General features: G+C 55.2%; 3 protein-coding genes across 23 annotated transcripts in view; 2 read left to right on the top strand and 1 right to left on the bottom strand.

The window, feature by feature from the left end:
- MYRF (myelin regulatory factor) overlaps positions 1 to 9,548 on the top strand; it is a 32,990-nt gene extending 23,442 nt beyond the window's left edge. For 2 of the 16 annotated variants that reach the window (XM_025446176.3, XM_025446190.3), the window contains 13 exons: positions 476 to 636; positions 709 to 781; positions 1,056 to 1,144; positions 1,467 to 1,535; positions 1,968 to 2,048; positions 2,209 to 2,297; positions 2,400 to 2,591; positions 2,839 to 3,090; positions 4,500 to 4,602; positions 4,820 to 4,894; positions 5,259 to 5,364; positions 6,849 to 6,923; positions 7,058 to 9,548. In XM_025446176.3, the coding sequence (XP_025301961.1) occupies positions 476 to 636; positions 709 to 781; positions 1,056 to 1,144; positions 1,467 to 1,535; positions 1,968 to 2,048; positions 2,209 to 2,297; positions 2,400 to 2,591; positions 2,839 to 3,090; positions 4,500 to 4,602; positions 4,820 to 4,894; positions 5,259 to 5,364; positions 6,849 to 6,923; positions 7,058 to 7,303 (1,611 nt within the window). In that variant the 3' untranslated portion in view covers positions 7,304 to 9,548. The remainder of the gene's footprint in view (positions 1 to 475; positions 637 to 708; positions 782 to 1,055; positions 1,145 to 1,466; positions 1,536 to 1,967; positions 2,049 to 2,208; positions 2,298 to 2,399; positions 2,592 to 2,838; positions 3,091 to 4,499; positions 4,603 to 4,819; positions 4,895 to 5,258; positions 5,365 to 6,848; positions 6,924 to 7,057) is intronic. The other 14 variants (XM_025446177.3, XM_025446178.3, XM_025446191.3 and 11 more) reach the window with 14 other exon arrangements.
- A 506-nt stretch (positions 9,549 to 10,054) lies between these two features.
- On the bottom strand, positions 10,055 to 13,385 carry TMEM258 (transmembrane protein 258). 4 transcript variants are annotated; one of them, XM_049096535.1, is made up of 6 exons: positions 13,253 to 13,350; positions 12,438 to 12,525; positions 12,205 to 12,324; positions 11,451 to 11,560; positions 10,768 to 10,904; positions 10,055 to 10,163 (listed from the first exon to the last, which is right to left on the bottom strand). In XM_049096535.1, the coding sequence occupies exons 1-5, from the start codon at positions 13,273 to 13,275 to the stop codon at positions 10,778 to 10,780; spliced, it is 468 nt and encodes a 155-aa protein (XP_048952492.1). In that variant the 5' UTR covers positions 13,276 to 13,350; the 3' UTR covers positions 10,055 to 10,163; positions 10,768 to 10,777. The 4 variants fall into 4 exon arrangements, with proteins under 4 accessions (XP_048952492.1, XP_025301987.1, XP_048952493.1 ...); XM_025446202.3 differs by lacking the exon at positions 12,205 to 12,324 and having other exon boundaries at positions 13,253 to 13,365; XM_049096536.1 differs by lacking the exon at positions 12,438 to 12,525 and having other exon boundaries at positions 13,253 to 13,328.
- On the top strand, positions 12,845 to 18,371 carry FEN1 (flap structure-specific endonuclease 1). 3 transcript variants are annotated; one of them, XM_025446200.3, is made up of 2 exons: positions 12,845 to 13,038; positions 16,452 to 18,371. In XM_025446200.3, the coding sequence occupies exon 2, from the start codon at positions 16,473 to 16,475 to the stop codon at positions 17,613 to 17,615; it is 1,143 nt and encodes a 380-aa protein (XP_025301985.1). In that variant the 5' UTR covers positions 12,845 to 13,038; positions 16,452 to 16,472; the 3' UTR covers positions 17,616 to 18,371. The 3 variants fall into 3 exon arrangements, with proteins under 3 accessions (XP_025301985.1, XP_025301982.1, XP_025301981.1); XM_025446197.3 differs by lacking the exon at positions 12,845 to 13,038 and adding an exon at positions 13,317 to 13,454; XM_025446196.3 differs by lacking the exon at positions 12,845 to 13,038 and adding an exon at positions 13,473 to 13,721.
- The last annotated feature ends 214 nt before the right edge of the window (positions 18,372 to 18,585 follow it).

The following is an 18,585-nucleotide window of genomic DNA, read 5'->3' as shown; positions in this document are numbered from 1 at the left end:
TACTGTGCCCAGAGCCCCAGCCCCACCCTCCAGGGAAGGGCTAGCAGGGGCCTTGGCAACACTCTGGGTGTGTGCTCAGCAGGGAGAGCAAGCTCATGGGGTCTCGTTTTCTTCCCCTTCAAAAGGAGGCTGAAGATGACCACTGCCTCAGGTGGCTGTCAGCCGAAACACCCCTCATTGTGGGGACCAAGTGCTGTTCTGGCTGAATAGTTGGGAGCCAAAGCCTGAGGCACCACTTTCGTCAGATGAGAGGCTGGGAGCCTCTGAGAGCCCGTGGTGTTCTGACGGGTGGAAAGGGCCGGCCCAGTGGAGGTGGGGGTGCATTTTGGAGGCAGGCACAAGGAGTGGGGGAGCCCAGGCTGGCCAGGGCAGGGAGGCTTTGAGGGCCTCCACATGGCCGCGGGTTATGGGGCTGCCATCCTGCCCCCCATCGCCGAGGCTCCTGGGGGCTGATGGCGCCCCTTGCCTGTGGCAGGAGCGCATCTTTATGGAGAACGTGGGTGCCGTGAAGGAGCTGTGCAAGCTGACGGACAACCTGGAGACGCGCATCGATGAGCTGGAGCGCTGGAGCCACAGGCTGGCCAAACTGCGGCGGCTGGACAGCCTCAAGTCCACCGGCAGCTCGGGCGCCTTCAGGTGGGGGCGTGGGCCAGGCAGGGCAAGACCCCCTTCCTAGAGGCTCCTCTGACCCTGGACTTCTTGCTGCAGCCATGCAGGGAGCCAGTTCAGCCGGGCGGGCAGTGTGCCCCACAAGAAGAGGCCCCCCAAGGTGGCCAGCAAGGTGAGGGCAGCATGGACGGGAGGCAGTTTGGACCGGGCCCTCCCTCTGCAGCCTCTCGGACTGCAAGAGCTCCTCTGTCTTCTCAGCTCTCTAGCTCTCTGGCCCCAGTTCCCCTTCCTCTCCCTCTGTGCTGCACCCCCCCACCCCCATCCCAACACCCATAGGAATGAGTAGACTGTAGCACCCCCACATCCAGCAGAGCCCAAGCCCGCCAAGTGACACCACAGGCTCCCTAAGCCTGAACCTTTTCTGCTTCTTCCCCCTCGATCCTCAGTCATCCTCTGTGGTCCCAGACCAGGCCTGCATCAACCAGCGCTTCCTACAGGGAACCATTATTGCCCTGGTAGTGGTCATGGCCTTCAGGTGACTTGTCCTCTCCCCGGGCTCCAGGGGTGGCCTGCGGGGGAGGGGGGTTGGGGGGAGTTGAGCGGCCCTTGCCGTTGCCCTTGCCTGCCTGGAGGAAGAGGAAGCCGTGGCTGGGAGATCAAGCCCTGGCTGAGGTCTCGGGGGAGGTAGCGGCCACCCCCCTCTCTAGGGCCTGCCCCTGGGGCTGGGAAGACGCCTTTACAGGCATCATTCATTCGCAAGCCCATCCCCTGGAGCCAAGGCCTGCAGACCCTGCCCTAGAGAGCGGACTGGGACAGTGGCTGCAGCTCTAACAGTGGCCCTTTCTTGTGGCTCCCAGCGTGGTGTCCATGTCGACACTGTATGTGCTGAGCCTGCGCACCGAGGAGGACCTGGTAGAAACTGATGGGTATGTCCCTGGAGGCCTGGCTGCTGGCCAAGCTGCCAGGACAGGTGGGGCTTTGGTGGGCCACCCAGGGGCAGAGTTGCTATGGAAGCTCTTTCCTCCCATGGGGACCGCACCTCAGGCTCTCAGCCTGCTGGGGCCTGCAGGGGTGGGTGGGGAGGTCTCCCTGGAGGAGAGGCGACCAGTTCCCCGTCCCTGCCCAAACCAGTGTTTCTCTGTGGTCTACTCTGTGCTCCTTGAGGTAGCTGGGCCTCGGACAGTCTGGGGCATCTGAGGGGCACAGACTGGGATGGGGGTTGGAAGGTAAGGAGGACCAGGGTGGGACCCTGGGCTGTTTGCCCACTGTCACCTCAGCTCTGGGGCTACCTCTGACTGTGTCTTTTCTCTCCTCCCCTGCACTTGTCTCCCCTCCTCCTCTTCTCTGCTGCCCCTTAGCTCTTTTGCCGTGTCCACTTCCTGCCTTCTGGCCCTGCTCCGGCCCCAGCTCGCTGGGGGGAGTGAGGCCCTGTGCCCATGGTATGTGTCTGGAACAAGTCCCCTCCCTCCTACCTCTGGCTCCTGACTCTTTTCCACCATCCTTGTCCACCTCTTCCTGTCCCTCCTGTTCCTCCGGGACTCCCAGGCCTCCCTGTTGAGGCTCTTGCAGTCGCTCTGAGCTCAGCCCACCCTTCCCCAGCAGGTTAAGCCAGAGCTTTGGGACCACTCAGCTCCGACAGTCCCCTGTGACCACCGGGCTGCCAGGCACACAGCCCTCTTTGCTGCTGGGTGCGTGTAGCACTGGGTTTGGAGGGTGGGGACGGGGGAGAGGTGGCCATGTTCTAGGTGGGGGCCCAGCTGCCCAGCTCACATAGCCTCTGGCTTCCTCAGTTACCACTGGCCTGACCCGCTCAGCACCAGGTCCGGTCGTCCCCACCTTGGACCTGTGCTCCAGCCACCCCTGCCCGGTTGTCTGCTGCTCGTTGTCTACCCCCAGCCTGACCACTGCCCCTAGTCTTGGCCCCAGCTTTAACCCTGGCCGTGGCCTCAACCCCAGTCCCAGTCCCTCCGGCAACCGCTCAGGTATGGCTACCTCGGGTCCAGGGTTTGGGTTGAGGGGGTTTTATGTGAGTCCAGAGAAAGGCCCTAAAGACTCATTAGAGGGAGTGTATCCAGAGCCCAGAATGAGGCTCTGGAGAGAGATTGGTGGGTCTCCCAGAAGGGACGAAGAGACAGATGCAGGTCACCCAGAGTCTGTGAAGTCCTAGAGAAAGCTGGACCAGAGGCAGCCGGTTCCCTCTTCTCAGCCTATCCCTCATTCTGTCCATAGGCCCCAGCCAGATGGCCCTGCTGCCGGTCACAAACATCAAAGCCAAATCCTGGAGCCTATCAGCCAATGGCATTGGCCACTCCAAACATCCAAAGAGCTCAGAGCCTCTGGCCAGCCCTGCAGTCCCCTTCTCTGGAGGGCAGGGCAAAGCCAAGAACAGCCCCAGCCTTAGTCTCCATGGTCGGACCCGCCGAGGGGCCTCCCAGCCTGGCCCGAGCCCTGCTCAGCCAACTCAGGCCCGGGGCCAGCCAGGTACTTGCCCTCCCCATCCCCCATCTCCTCAGCCCAGCCACCCGAAGGCCTGGTGCAGGACTGCCAGGCCACAGACATTTGCTGGGTGTTACCGAGTACCACCAGTCGGGCCAGGAACCTTATGTAGATCACCTCGTTCAATCCTCCCCACATCCCCGTGGTTCAGATGGGGAAGCGGAGACAGATCATGTGGCCTGTCAGCAGAACCACAGACTGACCAAGTCTGCCTGATGCCAAGGCCACAGAAAAAGCCAGGGGCCTTCCAGGCTTCAGCCAGGCGGCTCTGCTCTGGGTATTGGGCCTCCTTATCAGCTTTCATCTGGTGGGTTTTGTGGCTTAAAGAAAAAAAAAAAAGGCTTAGAAACTGTGACTTGCTAAGATTGAAGTTCAGAGTGATGGGGAAACCCCACAGGTTAGCTGCTCACCAGCCAGCCTTCTCTGCTCTGTGGCTGACTCCCTACAGGGTACTGGGGTGATGAAGACAGGTATGCCCTGACCCCGGATTTCATGCTCAGAGACATGAAAACAGTCATGTAGTAGAGTGACGGGGCTCTGAGGGGACATGTAGGGCTGGGGGGGGGGGGCACTTCACCCAGGCTGAGGTGGGGAGGTGATCAGGGAAGGTCTCCCTGGAGGAGGTGACATTGGAGCTGAGTCCCTGAAGGACCACAGGAGTTTGCCTGGAAGGGAAATGAGATGGGTACCTTCTGGTATCTGTTCATGAACCTGCAGGCATGCTGGGTCCTGCAGGGGTCCTTGGGTACCTGGGTTAGTCCTCATAGAGCTGAAAACATACCAGGTCTAGCAGATGTTTGGTGACCCCAGCTTCCCCTTCCTAGTGGGATGGTCAGGCAGCAGCCAGATGACCAAGAAAGCCTGTCTCCCCCACCCATCATGTCGCACTTCAGTCCTACCCCCAGCCAGCCAGTTGGTGGGGGGTTCATCCACATAGGCCACAGCCTTCACAAGTAGTGTGCTGGTAGGTGTTTAACAGTTGGCTCTTCGGAAAAAAAGCCCTGATTGGTGGCGAATATTCCTACTATGGCTGACTTCAAGCAACCAGCTTGATGCCACTGAACTGAATGTAGAAATGTGTGTAGTCAGAAGCATGGTTCTGCTAGCGGGCTCCTATACGCCCCTGGCAAAGGATATGGAGGACCCATCCCTGCTCCTCATGTTCAGGTTCTATCAAGGAGGCAGATCTCAGGCTCATGGGAAGTGGCTCTTTGTAGTGCTGCTGGGGAAGATGGTGCTGTGACCTTGGGCATTGTGGGGGGTCTGGAAAAGAATAACCTGGAACTTATCTATACTAAGGTGTGAGTGACTGACTGAATGCAAGCCTGGCAAGGAAAGGCATGGTAGTTTCTCATTTGTATCCTGCCTTGTCACCCTCCGCCCCGCCCCAACAGTCTCTCTCCTTGCAGACCCAGTGCCCTCCCTGACCTCCATCCAGGTGCTGGAGACTTCGATGCCCATCACTTCCCAGTACTGCGCTCCAGGAGATGCCTGCAGGTAGGCTTGGCTCCCTCCCTTTGCCCCAAGGATAGATCCCCTCAAGTGATATGAGCCCAGGCAGTACAGATGACCAGATGTCGTCCCCCTTTCCCCACAAGGCGGGGGAGGGGCAGCCCCTTTCCATGGGCTCTGGTACAGATCAGGGGCTGGGGAGTCCAGGCAGGGGGCCTAGGCAGGGTAGCCTTGGAATAAGGAGCCAGGTTTGCCCTTTCAGGCCTGGAAACTTCACCTACCACATCCCTGTCAGCAGCAGCACCCCACTGCACCTGAGCCTGACTCTGCAGATGAAGTGAGTGCCAGCATGGGGAGCGAGGAGACACAGGGGTCACAGCCACTTGGGGAAGGGATCCGAGGAGGGATGCTAACTTACCGCCTGCTCTGTGCTTGACTGGCTGTGTGACCCTGGCGGTCTCTGGGCTTCAGCTCCTCATCTGTAAACTGTTGTTGCCTCACAGGGGTGTGAAGACCATGTGGAAACGGTGGACAGGGAAGGGCTGTCTAAGGCCTGACTAGTAGGCATTATTTTCAGGCTGTGTGAGGATTCGTGGCTTGTGTCAGCGGGGCAGGGGAGGTGGCATGGAGGGCTGGCTGGGAGTGAGGTGGGGTTGAGGAACTCAGAACCCCATTTCCCCGCTAACTGGGCCTTCCCCCAGCTCTTCGTTTCCCGTGTCTGTGGTGCTGTGCAGCCTGACGTCAAAGGAGGAGCCGTGTGAGGAGGGGGGCTTCCCCCAGAGCCTGCACACCTACCAAGACACCCAGGTAGGAGGCAACCGGGAAGCTGCAGGCCAGCCAGGCCCCAGAGCTTCATCTCCCCTGGTCCAGCTGAGCCCCCAGACAGGGGAAGGGAAGGAGCCGGGAGTCAGAGCCCGCACAAGGGGCACTTTAAGCCTTGGGGTGGGGGCACACATGCACTGCTCACTGTGGAGCATCTCCTGGCCCTGTCCTTGCCCTGTCCCGTCCCTGCCCTGACACAGCCCCTGGGAAGAAAACAGTTCTGCCAGGACTAATCTGGGATGAATGCAGTGTGGGGGTGGGGAGGGAATTCTAGGGGTCCTTGGCAGGGACAGCTAGCCTTGTCTGTCCTCAGGGTCAGAACGGCCACCCCCAAAGTCATGTTTAAGACAAAACCTGAAGCATGATTTGGGGTCAGCTGGAAGAAGAAAAGAAGACTGTGTCTCAGGAGAATAGCATGTGCGGAGGTCTGGAGGCCAGGGAATGTGTGGCCTTCTGGCAGGGCTGTGGCAAAAGGCTAGGAGTCTGGAAACAGGAAGGAGGCTGGTCCTGAAGCTCAGACTGGGCAGCGGCCTGGTTCAGTCTACCATTTTGGAAGATCCCTCAGGCTGCCCTGTGGAGGCCTGCCTCTTATTCTGAGAACGAAATGACCAAGACCCTTTCCTTTCCAGCTCCTCACTGGCCATGTGACCCCCGCGTGACCCCAAATTGTGACTCTCAGCACAAGTGAAGGGAATCTTTTCTCACCAACTCATGTTTATTCAACAAAAATGTATTTGGGGCCATGTCCCTGGCCCTGTGCCGGGCCTAGCCTTGTGGAGACAGTGGGGGGCGGATCCTGGCCTTGCCCTGGAGAATGTATTCTCTGGCTGGGGAGAAAAGAGGTGCAGAAAGTAATTTGAGTAGAGCAAAGTGGGTGAGAAGCTCAAAAGAAGCTCAGGCAGAGAAGAGAGCGCCCAGAAGTAGAGGGAGAGCCTAGGCAGCCGCTCACAGGATGTGGAGTTCAGGCCCGAATCCATGAATCCATGTCTGGGGAGGCCAAGCCAGGGCCTCAGCTAGGACACAGGCAAGCTGTCTGAAGCAGGGCCTTAGGCTCCTCTGTAAGGGACAGAGCAGGACAGACCTGTGTCCATCCCTGCTCTGCTACAGATGCTGGTGCTGTGTGACTTTAAGCTTCCTCATCTACAAGCAGCATCACTTTATTGGGTTGTAGTGGGGATGGGATTAAAGAAATACTCTTGATGTGCCTGGAGCATAAGGGGAGGGAAGGTGGCAAGGGACAAGGCAGGGACCAGGGGAGGGCCGCTATGGTACTGGCACAGTCTGCGAAAAGTGGGGCTGCCATTGCCTCCCCAAGCAGAATGTGCTCCCTCCCTTCTCTCTTCTCAGCTCTGACTTGACCCTTCCTAAAACTTGCCTTAGAGCCCAGGGCTGCAGTGACTGTGGTGAAGGATGTTGGTTGGGATAGGGGTAGGGGCTGTCTTCACCCTTCTCTTCCCTTCTCTCTCCAGGGCACTTCCCATCAGTGGCCAATAACTATCCTGTCTTTCCGAGAATTCACCTACCACTTCCGGGTGGCACTGCTGGTGAGTCCAGGCACCTGCATCTCAAGCGTGGGGCTTGGGGAAAGGATATGGGGGTTCAGAGAGCACACGGCAAGACTTGGGGCACAGTGTGAGGTGCTGTGTGTGTGGGGGGTGTTCTTGTCCTGTACCCCCAGAGCCACCTCCCGCTGCCCTCCCCCACCAGGATCAGGCCAACTGCAGTGCAGAGGCCCCTATCCGGCCAGCCACAGACTACTACTTCCATTTCTACCGGCTGTGTGACTGAGCTGCCTTCTCCAAGGTGGCAGCATTCTGGGGCCTGGAGCCCTGGGCGCCCCTTCCACACTGGATGCAGTGGTGTTATACTGGAGCCTGCCACCCGCCAGCTCTCTGCTGTTCACTGGCACTCCCTGGGAGACTGAACTGGGCTTGGCCCTCCCCCACGACTGGTCAAACTGGAAGTCCTCACACTGGAGTTGCTGTTCCTGCTGGCTGCCCCTCACATACCACAGAGGAAGCCAGAGAGACCTGGGGCCAGGACAGGACTGATATGTATCAATCTGCATATTGTGGTTGGAAGGCTGGCTTCAGGTCCGTGGCTGGAGCCTGTGACCATCCAGAGCCTGTCCTCCCACTCTCCCCTTTTCAGACTGCGAGCCATCCCGCTTTTGAAATGGGGGCCTGTTGCCTTTGGTAACAGCTGGGGACTTGGCTGGATCCCTACAAGACTTGGCTGCATCCATGAGTCACTGCAGAGTATGCAGCCCTCACCTTCGAGGCTGCTCCCTGGGGGGTGGCGAGGTGGTCGACTTCTTAGGGTTTGACTGTTACGCTGGACTTGGAACTTTTAAGCTTTAAGTGTGACCCAGGAAGTTTCTTCTCCCTGGGAGGGCTGGAAAGACTGATCATGTGCCTTATGTACTTAGTGCCTGGCTGAACCGGTGGGGGCGCTAGCGCACCAGGTAAGCCTTGAACCTGGAGTGTCCTGGAAGGGAAGTTCCTGGTGAGCCCCCAGATGGGTGTTGTGGCCCCCTGGCCCAGGCTCCTGGGAGCTGCCAGAGCTTGCAGGTGGTATCAGTGACCTATCATTTTCTCTGAGCAGAGGAGCGGGAATCCCTGCAAGGCAGCAGGCTGGCCTTGGCTGGTGCGTGGAAAAAATAGCTTTTGCTGTAATTAATGGAGTAGTTACTGAAATGCACTTAAGCCAGAGCACGGAGTGGAAAGATGGAGATGGAAAGCCCAGAGAAGTGCAGAGCCCTGGGGAGACACAAAGACAGGGCCCTGGCTCTGATCCATCCCAGGGAGGCTGGAGACATCCCTCCCCCTCCCGGCCACTAAGACTCTGGCTTCTCCCTCTTCTTGTCTGCTGGTAACCGTGTCTCCCCCAGTCAAGGGCTCCTGTGCTCGGCTCCACAAGCCATGCTTGGCAGCAGGCTCGGTCCCCCTCTCCCGTCCCAGAGGTGGAGCAGTGGGCTTGTGTCACTGAAGTCTTAACTCGAGTGCCAACGTTAGCCTGGAGCGTTCGGAGGCCGCATATCCAGGCTCACGGAAGGAGTACAGAAATCTTTTAGCCGCATCTACATGGGTTCAGAAAGGGGAACAGGAATTGCCATCCCTGCCCGGTGGTATTCTGCCTTTGGGAACCAGGCCTTCCCCTTCCCCAACATCTCGTTTTCAGCTTTGAATGGGAGGCCTTTCTGTGGGGAACTGAGATTTGAAGAAACCTGTGAGGTGTGCGCCCCCTTCTGCCATGGGTCTCAAAGCACTTATCCTCAGAGGAACTGGGGGTTAGGGCTACCCTGCCTCCCAGTTCTCTTCCCAGTGTGGCTCCACTCCCTCATCCTGACATAGGAATTATGTGGCTCCCGACACCGTGCAGGGGGCCAGGCCTTACTTATGACTACTCTGTTCTCTCTCCCCCCTCACAGGGGTGGGGGAACCCTTCCAAAACGCCTTAAAACTGCTGAGCCCCACCTTTTGTAATAGGATTTTGGGGCTTCCTCAGTGAGGGTGCCTGTCCTTGGACTGTGGCCCCTCCGTCCTTAACTGGAAAGTGACCCTCCACTGCCCCCTGGAGCCCTTCTGGAAACGGCATAGCCCCAATCTGGTGAGCAGCTGGCTGTTTCTATGCCTGAGGAGGGATCCTCAGTGCAAGGGTTGGGGCCAGGCTGGGCTCCAAGCTGCTTGAGCAGGGGGTCAACCTTGGACCAAAGTAAAAGGGCTACAGGGAAGAGGAGCGGGGTCACCTGCTGGGGGCTGACAGCTGCCCCGCTGGCACTGGTAAGTGGGTGTCCTGGCTCCATTCCCTATGTGGGGTCTAGCAGCCATTCCTTCCTCCCTCTCTCCCCTCTGGCATTTACTCCTGTAGCCACTGGGCTCATCTCCCCAAAGCTTCAAGCTGTACATAGGGCCTTTCAGGCACAAGTCCCTCTGCCCGTATTATACCCTCCCCTGATAAAAGCCTGCATGTGCATAGAGCACCCCTTCCCCCCAGTTAACTCCCAGTTCCTGTCTCTGAGTGCTGACTCCTATTTATCGTGTACCAGCTCTGACTCTGGAGTGGGCAGAGGGAAGCAGCCCTGGGCTTGCTTTTTCCTGTCCCTGTTCTTTTCTTCTGAAGTAAATATACGTATATAAATAAATGTAAAAATATGGCTTTGTATCTGACCTTGCCTCCTCATCTCTTCTTGAGAGTATTGTGGGTAGGAGATGGGAGTTGCCTGTAGGGCTCAGGCCAACTGGCCAGATGGATGCCTTGTATTCCATTACCCTTCTTGGCTTCACGCTCAGCTTGGGAACAGGACTCAGCAGCCCCCTCCCTTAGCCATTATCCCATGGACCTACCGCTGCCCCACTGGGGTCAGAGTAGCCACCCGAGGGTAAATCTCCTTTGGGGACAAGCTGAGCCTTGTGAAAGTCCCCAGCACACAGAAGGGTGGCTACATTTAGAGAACGGGATTGGCCCAAGGCAGACGCAATTGATGCGGATTCCCAAAGAGGTCTGCTCTAAAAACAACAGAAGAGGATAGGCCTGACCCCCTTCCTATCCACAGAGTTTTCGATTCCAAAGACAGGAACCCCTCCCATACCCGCCTCACTCCGCACAGGTCCAGCAGCAGGAACCATCCTGAAAGGCCACCCCACTCCTGCGGAATGGGCATAAGACAGGCCAGGACGGTCACACATCTGCTTTTATTGGGAGCAGCAGGTGGGACACTTCCAGCAATAGTAAAAAAATTAATTTACAAAAGCAGGAGTTCAGTGAAGCCACCTTGTTGGAACCTGAAAGAGGAGAGGGGTATAAAAATGAGACCAATGACCCTTCTTTCCACCTCCTTTTCTCACCAAACCCTGTGCTCCCGGCGCTAGGGCTGATGGGCATGTACTCTGAAGCTGAGCCACCAAAGCCGATACTCAGTGACCTGTTTAGTGGATTATCTGCACCAAGGGGTTGGGTTTTTTTTTTTTTTTTTTAATCACTTAGTCAAGATTTCTATTAATGCCTGAAAACATTCAAACTAACCACAATAGTACTCCTTGCAGCAAGCTGTAAGTCCCAGATTCTGACTCCCTTCTAACCCATTCCCAAGTAGCCTTGCCGGTCAATGGTGTATGATGTGTAAGAATGCAAATGGCTCACATGGGAAGCCTGTGCCCGTGGCCCTGTGAAGTGTATCCCAAAGCCAACTCAAGGCCCTGGGGAACATGCAGAACTTAGAATAAGACGAGGTCACAGATCCCCATTAGGGACAAGCCAAGAGGCACACACATCTGGTGTCCCTATCCACTCTGCTGGGTCTGTCACCAAAGTGTCACACAGGCCTGAGGACCCCGCCAACACGGATATGGGAAAGTTCTCTAGTGCCCACCCTGTCACAGCTCTTACCCTTGGGAGCTCATACGTAGATGCCAACCCAGAGCAGCAGGAAGAGGACTCCAAAGCCCATGAAGAGTGAGGCCACCAAGGAGATGAGGAGCTCTTTGTAGATATCCCGAGTGTACTTGGTGGAGGTGACCTCATAACTGGCAGGGTGATTAAGGAGAAGCAAAAGGATGGACTGCCTAGGACAGGAAGCTGCCCAGTGCAGCTCTAGGAAAAAGGTATGGGCTGAGGGCTTTCTAGAAGGCTTGCCTGGCTCAGTGCAGCCAGGAAGAGGGACCTGAGAGACAACTTGTATTCTGTTGCTTCATACCAGCTCTCAACCACCATGAAAAAAATCAGGTCCGGAGGGGTTAGGTCACTTGCCCCAGGTCACATAGCCAGTGTGGACTGACACTAGCCCTCGGATTTCCCACTGCCTGAGCACACCCTTCTCTTACCACTTTCCCGATTTCAGATCCCCTATCCCCCACCTCCAGTCCAGCCAAGCCTTCTGTCACCATCCTGGGAATCTGAAGAGCAAATTGAGTTCGCCTGAGTTTGGGAAATCAGGCCACCACCTGACCTTGAACCTCAGCAGCTTTCCTTCAACTCCTTCCCTTCCCTTTACCCCCACACCAGCGCAAAACTGGCAGGGTGGTTTCCCACTTTGCTAATTCAGGCCCACGGGCTGCTCAGTAAAAGGATACACGAAGAACCAGGCGGTAAAGAACATGCCAATTGCCAATAGCACCACGGTCAGATGGGGGAAGACGGCAGGGTTCACTGGGCTGGTGTATCTGCTCATGGCCTCGAGCTCCTAAGGGAGGGTATGAGATCAGAGCTATCAAAGAATCCCAAGACTTCAACCCGGGAATGGGGAATGTGAGGTCATCAAGGAGCCTCCTCCTGCTAGGACTGTTATGGGTCTGTTTCAGCCTGGGAAATATGGAAGTCCCTTGGAACCAACATCGAGCGATCCCATTCGGAAATGACAACAATGACATCTTAAAACTAAGGTGATACTGTTACTTTTTCAATATGAGACAAGAAGGGCAGCTGAGGGTCTGATGCTGACACAGAAGGTGATCGATTAGCTATCAACCAGTGTGGTTCCTAACATTTTTTGAGACCGCTGAAGACTATTAAAAAACATGCGAGAAAAGGTATGGACTCTGCCCAGGGTAAACCACAAGCAAGAAGTCTGTCTCTAATTTTAGGAGCTGTACGGACCCTCGTCTGTGGACACCAAGCTCAGAATCCTGCTGTAATTCCGAGCCTGGGCCAGGACCCAATCTCAACTGCTACATCTGCGTGCTTCACCCCGTGCTGTTATGGAGTCTCAGGATCTATCGGCCAAGAGACTTCAGTTAATAATCTGGCTCTACCGAGTAACATGCATCTCAGTAGTCATTAATAACACCACTCAGGGATCCCTGGGTGGCGCAGCGGTTTGGCGCCTGCCTTTGGCCCAGGGCGCGATCCTGGGGACCCGGGATCGAATCCCACGTCGGGCTCCCGGTGCATGGAGCCTGCTTCTCCCTCTGCCTGTGTCTCTGCCTCTCTCTCTCTCTCTCTCTGTGACTATCATAAAAAAAAAAAAAATAATAATAATAATAATAATAACACCACTCATAGGGCTGATGTATGATTTAAGAAGGATGACCAACGTCAAAGTGTCAAAGCATGTAGCTCACTTCCTGGCATGGAGTAGTTGCTCGAACGGTGTCTGCTTCCTCTTCGGGCTTACAGGGAAGATTATGAGATAATGCCTGTGAAGGAGGGCTGTAAACGTAAAGTTCCGTACAAATGTTAACTTCCATTGTCACTCACCAGCCAACGCTCCTAAAGTCCAGAACATAACAACTCTAGAGAAATGAATTGACCCCATTGTCCTAAGAGACACTGGAATTCAATTCAGTAAACATTTGTGCCTCCCCGAACACGACAAAGACAATCGCTGCCATTTACTGGGCCTCCAATTGCGGGCCCTGTGTTGGGCACTGGGGGATACAAAGATGAATAAGACAGCGTCCCAGAGCTGGAGGCACGTCAGAGGCTGGTCACTCGGAGGCGTGGCAGGTAACAAAGGAGTCCATGACCTGCGGCAACAAGCCTGTACAGAGGTCGCGGGAGCGCCCAGGGCAGAGCGGCCAAGCGCCTGGGAGAGCTGGACGGGCTTCACCAAGAAGGCGACACCTGCCCTGGGCCTTGTAGGATGAGCACGAGTTCGGCAAGGGGGAGAACCTTCCAAACAGACACAAGAGCTCAATCACAGCCGACACATAAAAGCTCACGGTATTAAAATGCACCTCACGCGGCTCACCCCTAAGAGTCGCGAGCGCGAAACCTCGGCCTAACGAGTCCACCGCCAGGGGCTTCCCTTCCCGCCCCTCGGCCCGAGCCGGAAGATACAGGAGCCTCCCGCCATCTGCATCCCGGCCGTCTGCGGCCTTTGCGAGAGAAATGGAATGTGGGGCGGGCCCCGAGGGGGCCTCAGGGACTCTCTCACCATCTCGCCAGGTGTAGGCTCATCCGCCGCTCCGCCACCGGAATCACACGTCGGCAGCAGGAGCGGGCGCTCTGTCCGGCCGGAAGAGGAAGTGCACCCACGCGCGTGGCATTGTGGGATCTGTAGTCCTGTGCGTTCGGGTGTAGCAGGGGCTAGTGCCTGTGGGCGCCTGACGTAGAGCCGGGGCAAGCGATGGAGAAGGGTAGGGTAGATCCCCTGAGAGGGTTCATTCGCCCCTGGCGGGACTGTTTGCCACGAGGGGAACTGGCCGAGGGGTCGGGGCACGGTGCACTACACTTCCCAGGAGGCTATGCGCGGCGGCGGGTCACGTGACGGGAGCGCGGGCTTTGGAAGGCGGCGGAGCGGGACCGGGTCTGCCGCAGAGTGGAAGCCGGGGAGGGCCTGAGCACTGTCCTGGGCAGCGCCGGACTGAGCACTAGCTGCGGAGGCCTCGCGCCGCAAAGGCCAGGTGAGGCCCCACGGGCAGCGCCCCCGAGGGCGGCGGGTCCGCCTCGCGCTGGGTGCTGTGGGGGACCGTCTGCCGCGCGCGGGGCGGAGGCCGGGGCGCGGGTTCGCCGCCCTCCCGCTGCGCGACTTGGGTCGGTCGCTTAACCTCTGAGCCTCTTGCTTCACTTGCGGAAGGAGGGAAGTAGCCTCCACTTTAGGGGGCCGTTGTGTATTTTGACCGAGATTCTGCACGAGGAACGTTTTGGAGACTTCGCTGGTCTGGACCCCTTTCCCGCCTCCCAGTGTTGGGGGCTGGGGGAGGCCAGCCGGCCGGCAGGTCCTGACCCCTCGGGACGCCTCATAGCAGGACAGCCAGCCTGAAGCTGGACCCAGAGGATCGGATGTACGGATCCGAGCCCCCAGGGTGTGGCAGGAGTTAGAGGATGGCGGGAGGAAGGGCAGGCAGGTCTTATCCCATCCTTTGTGTTGGCCCCCAGACTGTGAAGGCAGGTTGGGAAGCAGAGCGCGGAAGATCCTGATGCCGGGTTGAGGTGTTTGGACTTAGGTAGAAGGGGGTATGTACAGGGTCCCTGATGCTTTAGAAAGAGCCCTTTGAAAAGTGGGAGCAACGAAAAGATCTAGTGTAATATTTCTTGGGCGTATCGGACACATAACACCAATGGGCACGCGATGACTTTTTAAGTGGCACCCAAAAAATCCTTTTTATTGTTATTTATTTATTTATTTATTTTGCAAAAAATCCTTTTTAATAGTTATACGTTTAACGCATTAAAATGTAACTGATACAGCACAGACATACTGCTTGAGTTCTCTTTTTCAACTTACCTTCGTTTTTTTTGTTTTGTTTTGTTTTTTTTTTAATATATTTTTTTTTAATTTTTTTTTTTATTTATTTATGATAGTCACAGAGAGAGAGAGAGAGAGGCAGAGACATAGGCAGAGGGAGAAGCAGAGGGAGAAGCAGGCTCCATGCACTGGGAGCCCGATGTGGGATTCGATCCTGGGTCTCCAGGATCGCGCCCTGGGCCAAAGGCAGGCGCCAAACCGCTGCGCCACCCAGGGATCCCTTGTTTTGTTTTTTTAAGATTTTATTTATTTATTCATGAGAGACATAGAAGAGAGAGGCAGAGATGTAGGCAGAGGGAGAAGCAGGCTCCAGGCAGGGAGCTTGATGTGGGACTCGATCCTGAGACCGACCGCAGGATCACACCCTGAGCCAAAGGCAGGTGCTCAACTGCTGAGCCACCCAGGTGTCCCTTACCTTCGTTTTTAAAACCATGGTGTCCATTTAAAAAAAAAAATATTAGGTGAATGAAAGTACAGGTTTTACATGGAAATGGCAAGACATTGTGAGGGTGATTTGGGTGTGACCGAATTTCGGGAAACACTACCCTAGGAAGTAATTTGTCCACAGAAGTGCAGTACGGGACTCGGCCACTACAGCTTGCCGGGTTCCTAGATTGGGACCTAGGGTCTAGTAGGAGCCATGAGTTCACATTTCAGACTTAGTGGTAGAGAGAAAATACAAAGGGAAAGCCTTAAAACTCCTAGCAACATCATAGAAGTAGAAACCAATCACCGTGTTGAGGGGACACTGAAGGGAGCTTGTGAGAAAGCCACATAACTCCTGTCCAGATATGATGTTCTTTGCCAATCCTCCTTCAAGGCTAGTCTATGAGTCGGGGTTCTCCAGAGGAACAGTAAGATATAGGATGTGGACATATATAAGGAGATTTATCTTAAGGAAGTGGCTCAGGTAATTGTAGAGGTTGGCAAGGTTGAAAATGATCAGGCGGGACCTCAGGCTAGAAACTCATGCAAGAGTTGATGCTGCAGCCTTCAGGCCAAATTTCTTTGGGAAATCTCAGCTTTTGCTCCCAAGGCCTTACAGCTGAGTGAATGAGGCCCAGCCGTATAATGAAGGATGATCTCTTTTGCTTAAAGTCAACTGATGATAGATGTCCCAAAATACCGTCACAGCAACAACTGGATTAGTGTTTTGAGTAAATAACTACATGCCTTAGCCTAGCCTAGTCGGGACATAAAACTCACAGCTGCGAAGTGGCAGGGAGCCAGAGGCATTAGTTGGGGATGTTCAATGACTGGCAGAAAGGTACAGAGGAGGAATGTATGAGTTGTCAGCAAATTGGCAAGTAGATACTCATATTTATTTTGCTATTGTGCACATTCAGCCTTGTATCATGGTTGCTTTTGTGCTTGAGTTGTCATCTTTGTTCAGCCAGTATTTGTTTGCTTGTTCTTCAGGGCTTGGTTCTGTCATTATGATCCCTGGGCGCCTCAGGGCGGGCTGGGCACCCTCCTCTGGACCTGCAGTGTCCTTGATGCCCAAGCCAGTGGTAGCCCTTACTGCACATTAGCCCTGTTGCTGCCTTAGCCACGAAACCATAAGTCTCTTGACATCAGTAGTATCTTATTCCTCTTAAAACCCAGTTCCCCCCACTCCCCCCCCCCCGCCCATACTCAGGAAGCCTTAGTATTAATTGAGTTACCCTAGCAAGGGCTTCCTTGCTAGACTATAAGTATTTTTGCGAAGGTGACCTTGTCTCATTCATCTTTTCATCTTCTTCGGTCCCAAATTGGCATCCTTTTTGTCATACTCAAGTTTGTTCAGTTGAAGGCATGAAGTTGCTGAGATGGCACCAGTTATAACCCTTGATCCTTTGCAACCTTTAAGTGCTTCCCCTTCTTACTTTACTCCTTTCTTTTTTAGCTGCCCCTCCTCTGTATTGCTATGGGAATTCAAGGCCTGGCGAAACTGATTGCTGATGTGGCCCCCAGTGCCATCCGGGAGAATGACATCAAGAGCTACTTTGGCCGCAAGGTGGCTATTGATGCCTCTATGAGCATTTATCAGTTCCTGATTGCTGTTCGCCAGGGTGGGGATGTGCTGCAGAATGAGGAGGGTGAGACTACCAGTCACCTGATGGGCATGTTCTACCGCACCATCCGCATGATGGAGAATGGCATTAAGCCCGTGTATGTCTTTGATGGCAAGCCACCACAGCTCAAGTCAGGTGAGCTGGCCAAACGCAGTGAGCGGCGGGCTGAGGCAGAGAAGCAGCTGCAGCAGGCTCAGGCTGCTGGGGCCGAGGAGGAGGTGGAAAAGTTTACTAAGAGGCTGGTGAAAGTCACCAAGCAACACAACGATGAGTGCAAGCACCTACTGAGCCTCATGGGCATCCCCTACCTTGATGCGCCCAGTGAGGCTGAGGCTAGCTGTGCTGCCCTAGTGAAGGCTGGCAAAGTCTATGCTGCGGCCACTGAGGACATGGATTGCCTGACCTTCGGCAGCCCTGTGCTGATGCGGCACCTGACTGCCAGTGAGGCCAAGAAGCTGCCCATCCAGGAATTCCACCTGAACCGGATTCTGCAGGAGCTGGGCCTGAACCAGGAGCAATTTGTAGATCTGTGCATCCTGCTGGGCAGTGACTACTGTGAGAGCATTCGGGGCATTGGGCCCAAGCGGGCTGTGGACCTCATCCAGAAGCACAAGAGCATTGAGGAGATTGTGCGTCGACTTGACCCCAACAAGTACCCTGTGCCAGAAAATTGGCTCCACAAGGAGGCCCAGCAGCTCTTCCTGGAGCCCGAGGTGCTTGACCCAGAGTCTGTGGAGCTGAAGTGGAGTGAGCCCAATGAAGAGGAGCTTGTCAAGTTCATGTGTGGGGAAAAGCAGTTCTCGGAGGAGCGAATCCGCAGTGGGGTCAGGCGGCTGAGCAAGAGCCGCCAAGGCAGCACCCAGGGCCGCCTGGATGATTTCTTCAAGGTGACTGGCTCTCTCTCTTCAGCTAAGCGCAAGGAGCCAGAGCCCAAGGGATCTGCTAAGAAGAAGGCAAAGACTGGGGTAGCAGGGAAGTTCAAAAGGGGAAAATAAAGGAGTTTCCCCTCATACTTCCTTGACCCCAGAGTATCTGCCTTATGGTACCCTCAAGAGCTAGCACTAGAGAAACCTCTGGGGGCAAGGAGGGATTGCATTGCTTCTCTAACTCTGCCCTTTTCAGTAGTGCTGAAAAGTAGTGCTTTTCCCTTTTGTACTTGATTTTACAACAGGAACGCTACAGAGCAACTTTGTTTTCTTCCTTTTTAGCTCAGGAAAGCATGTCAGGCTCAAAACACCTCTCAGGCAATTTAACGGACACTGAATCTATTGTTAAATAAAAGTGATAGCAACAAGTTTTGAAGAGGGAGTGGGAGATAAATGGTAGAGACCGCAGACTGGACAGAAAATGATTTCTTGGCTGGCCGACTGGCAGATGGGAGGGGGTGTTGGAACCAGAATGCACTTCTTTCTGGCTCAGCCTTGATCCACCCCATAGGACAGCCATCAGAGACCCAGTCTTGACCAGATGAGGAGAGCTGCTGAGAGCTAAGACAGGTAGAACGAGCTGGCGTCCCTGGAGTTGGCAACAAGGGTCTAATTACTGGCTGTGTGTCCTGTGGTGGGCAGAAACTTGAACCTGCTCTGTAACTTGAGTCTTCACGGTGGTTACTTAAACATAAAAGACGGCGAAATTCTAGTGTCCTCTCTGAGGCAGTCAGCTGAGTTGAGACTTTGAGATTAAGATGCTGTTTTCATGTGCTGTTTTGTTTTAAAGGTATGAGAAAAGAGTCAATAAAACTGTAAAAGTAACCAGCATGTCGTATTCTCTGAGAACATCTGAAAACATCCCAAGTGCCTCCAGGCTTCATTCAGGCCATATGTAATGTTCTTTCCACGCTGAAGAGAACACCCTGGGATCGTAGTTACAAGAGGTTTGAGAGTGGCCACAAGATGGAGCCACACTCCATAGACTGGCCAAAGCCGCTGTGGCCGTGCTTTAGGCCATTTGGAGGAGGATGCCTGC

This window comes from Canis lupus, chromosome 18 (assembly GCF_003254725.2).
Source record: "Canis lupus dingo isolate Sandy chromosome 18, ASM325472v2, whole genome shotgun sequence".
Taxonomy (NCBI): domain Eukaryota; kingdom Metazoa; phylum Chordata; class Mammalia; order Carnivora; family Canidae; genus Canis; species Canis lupus.
The sequence above is the reverse complement of the archived record's forward strand: the minus strand, read 5'-3'. Positions and strand labels throughout refer to the sequence as shown.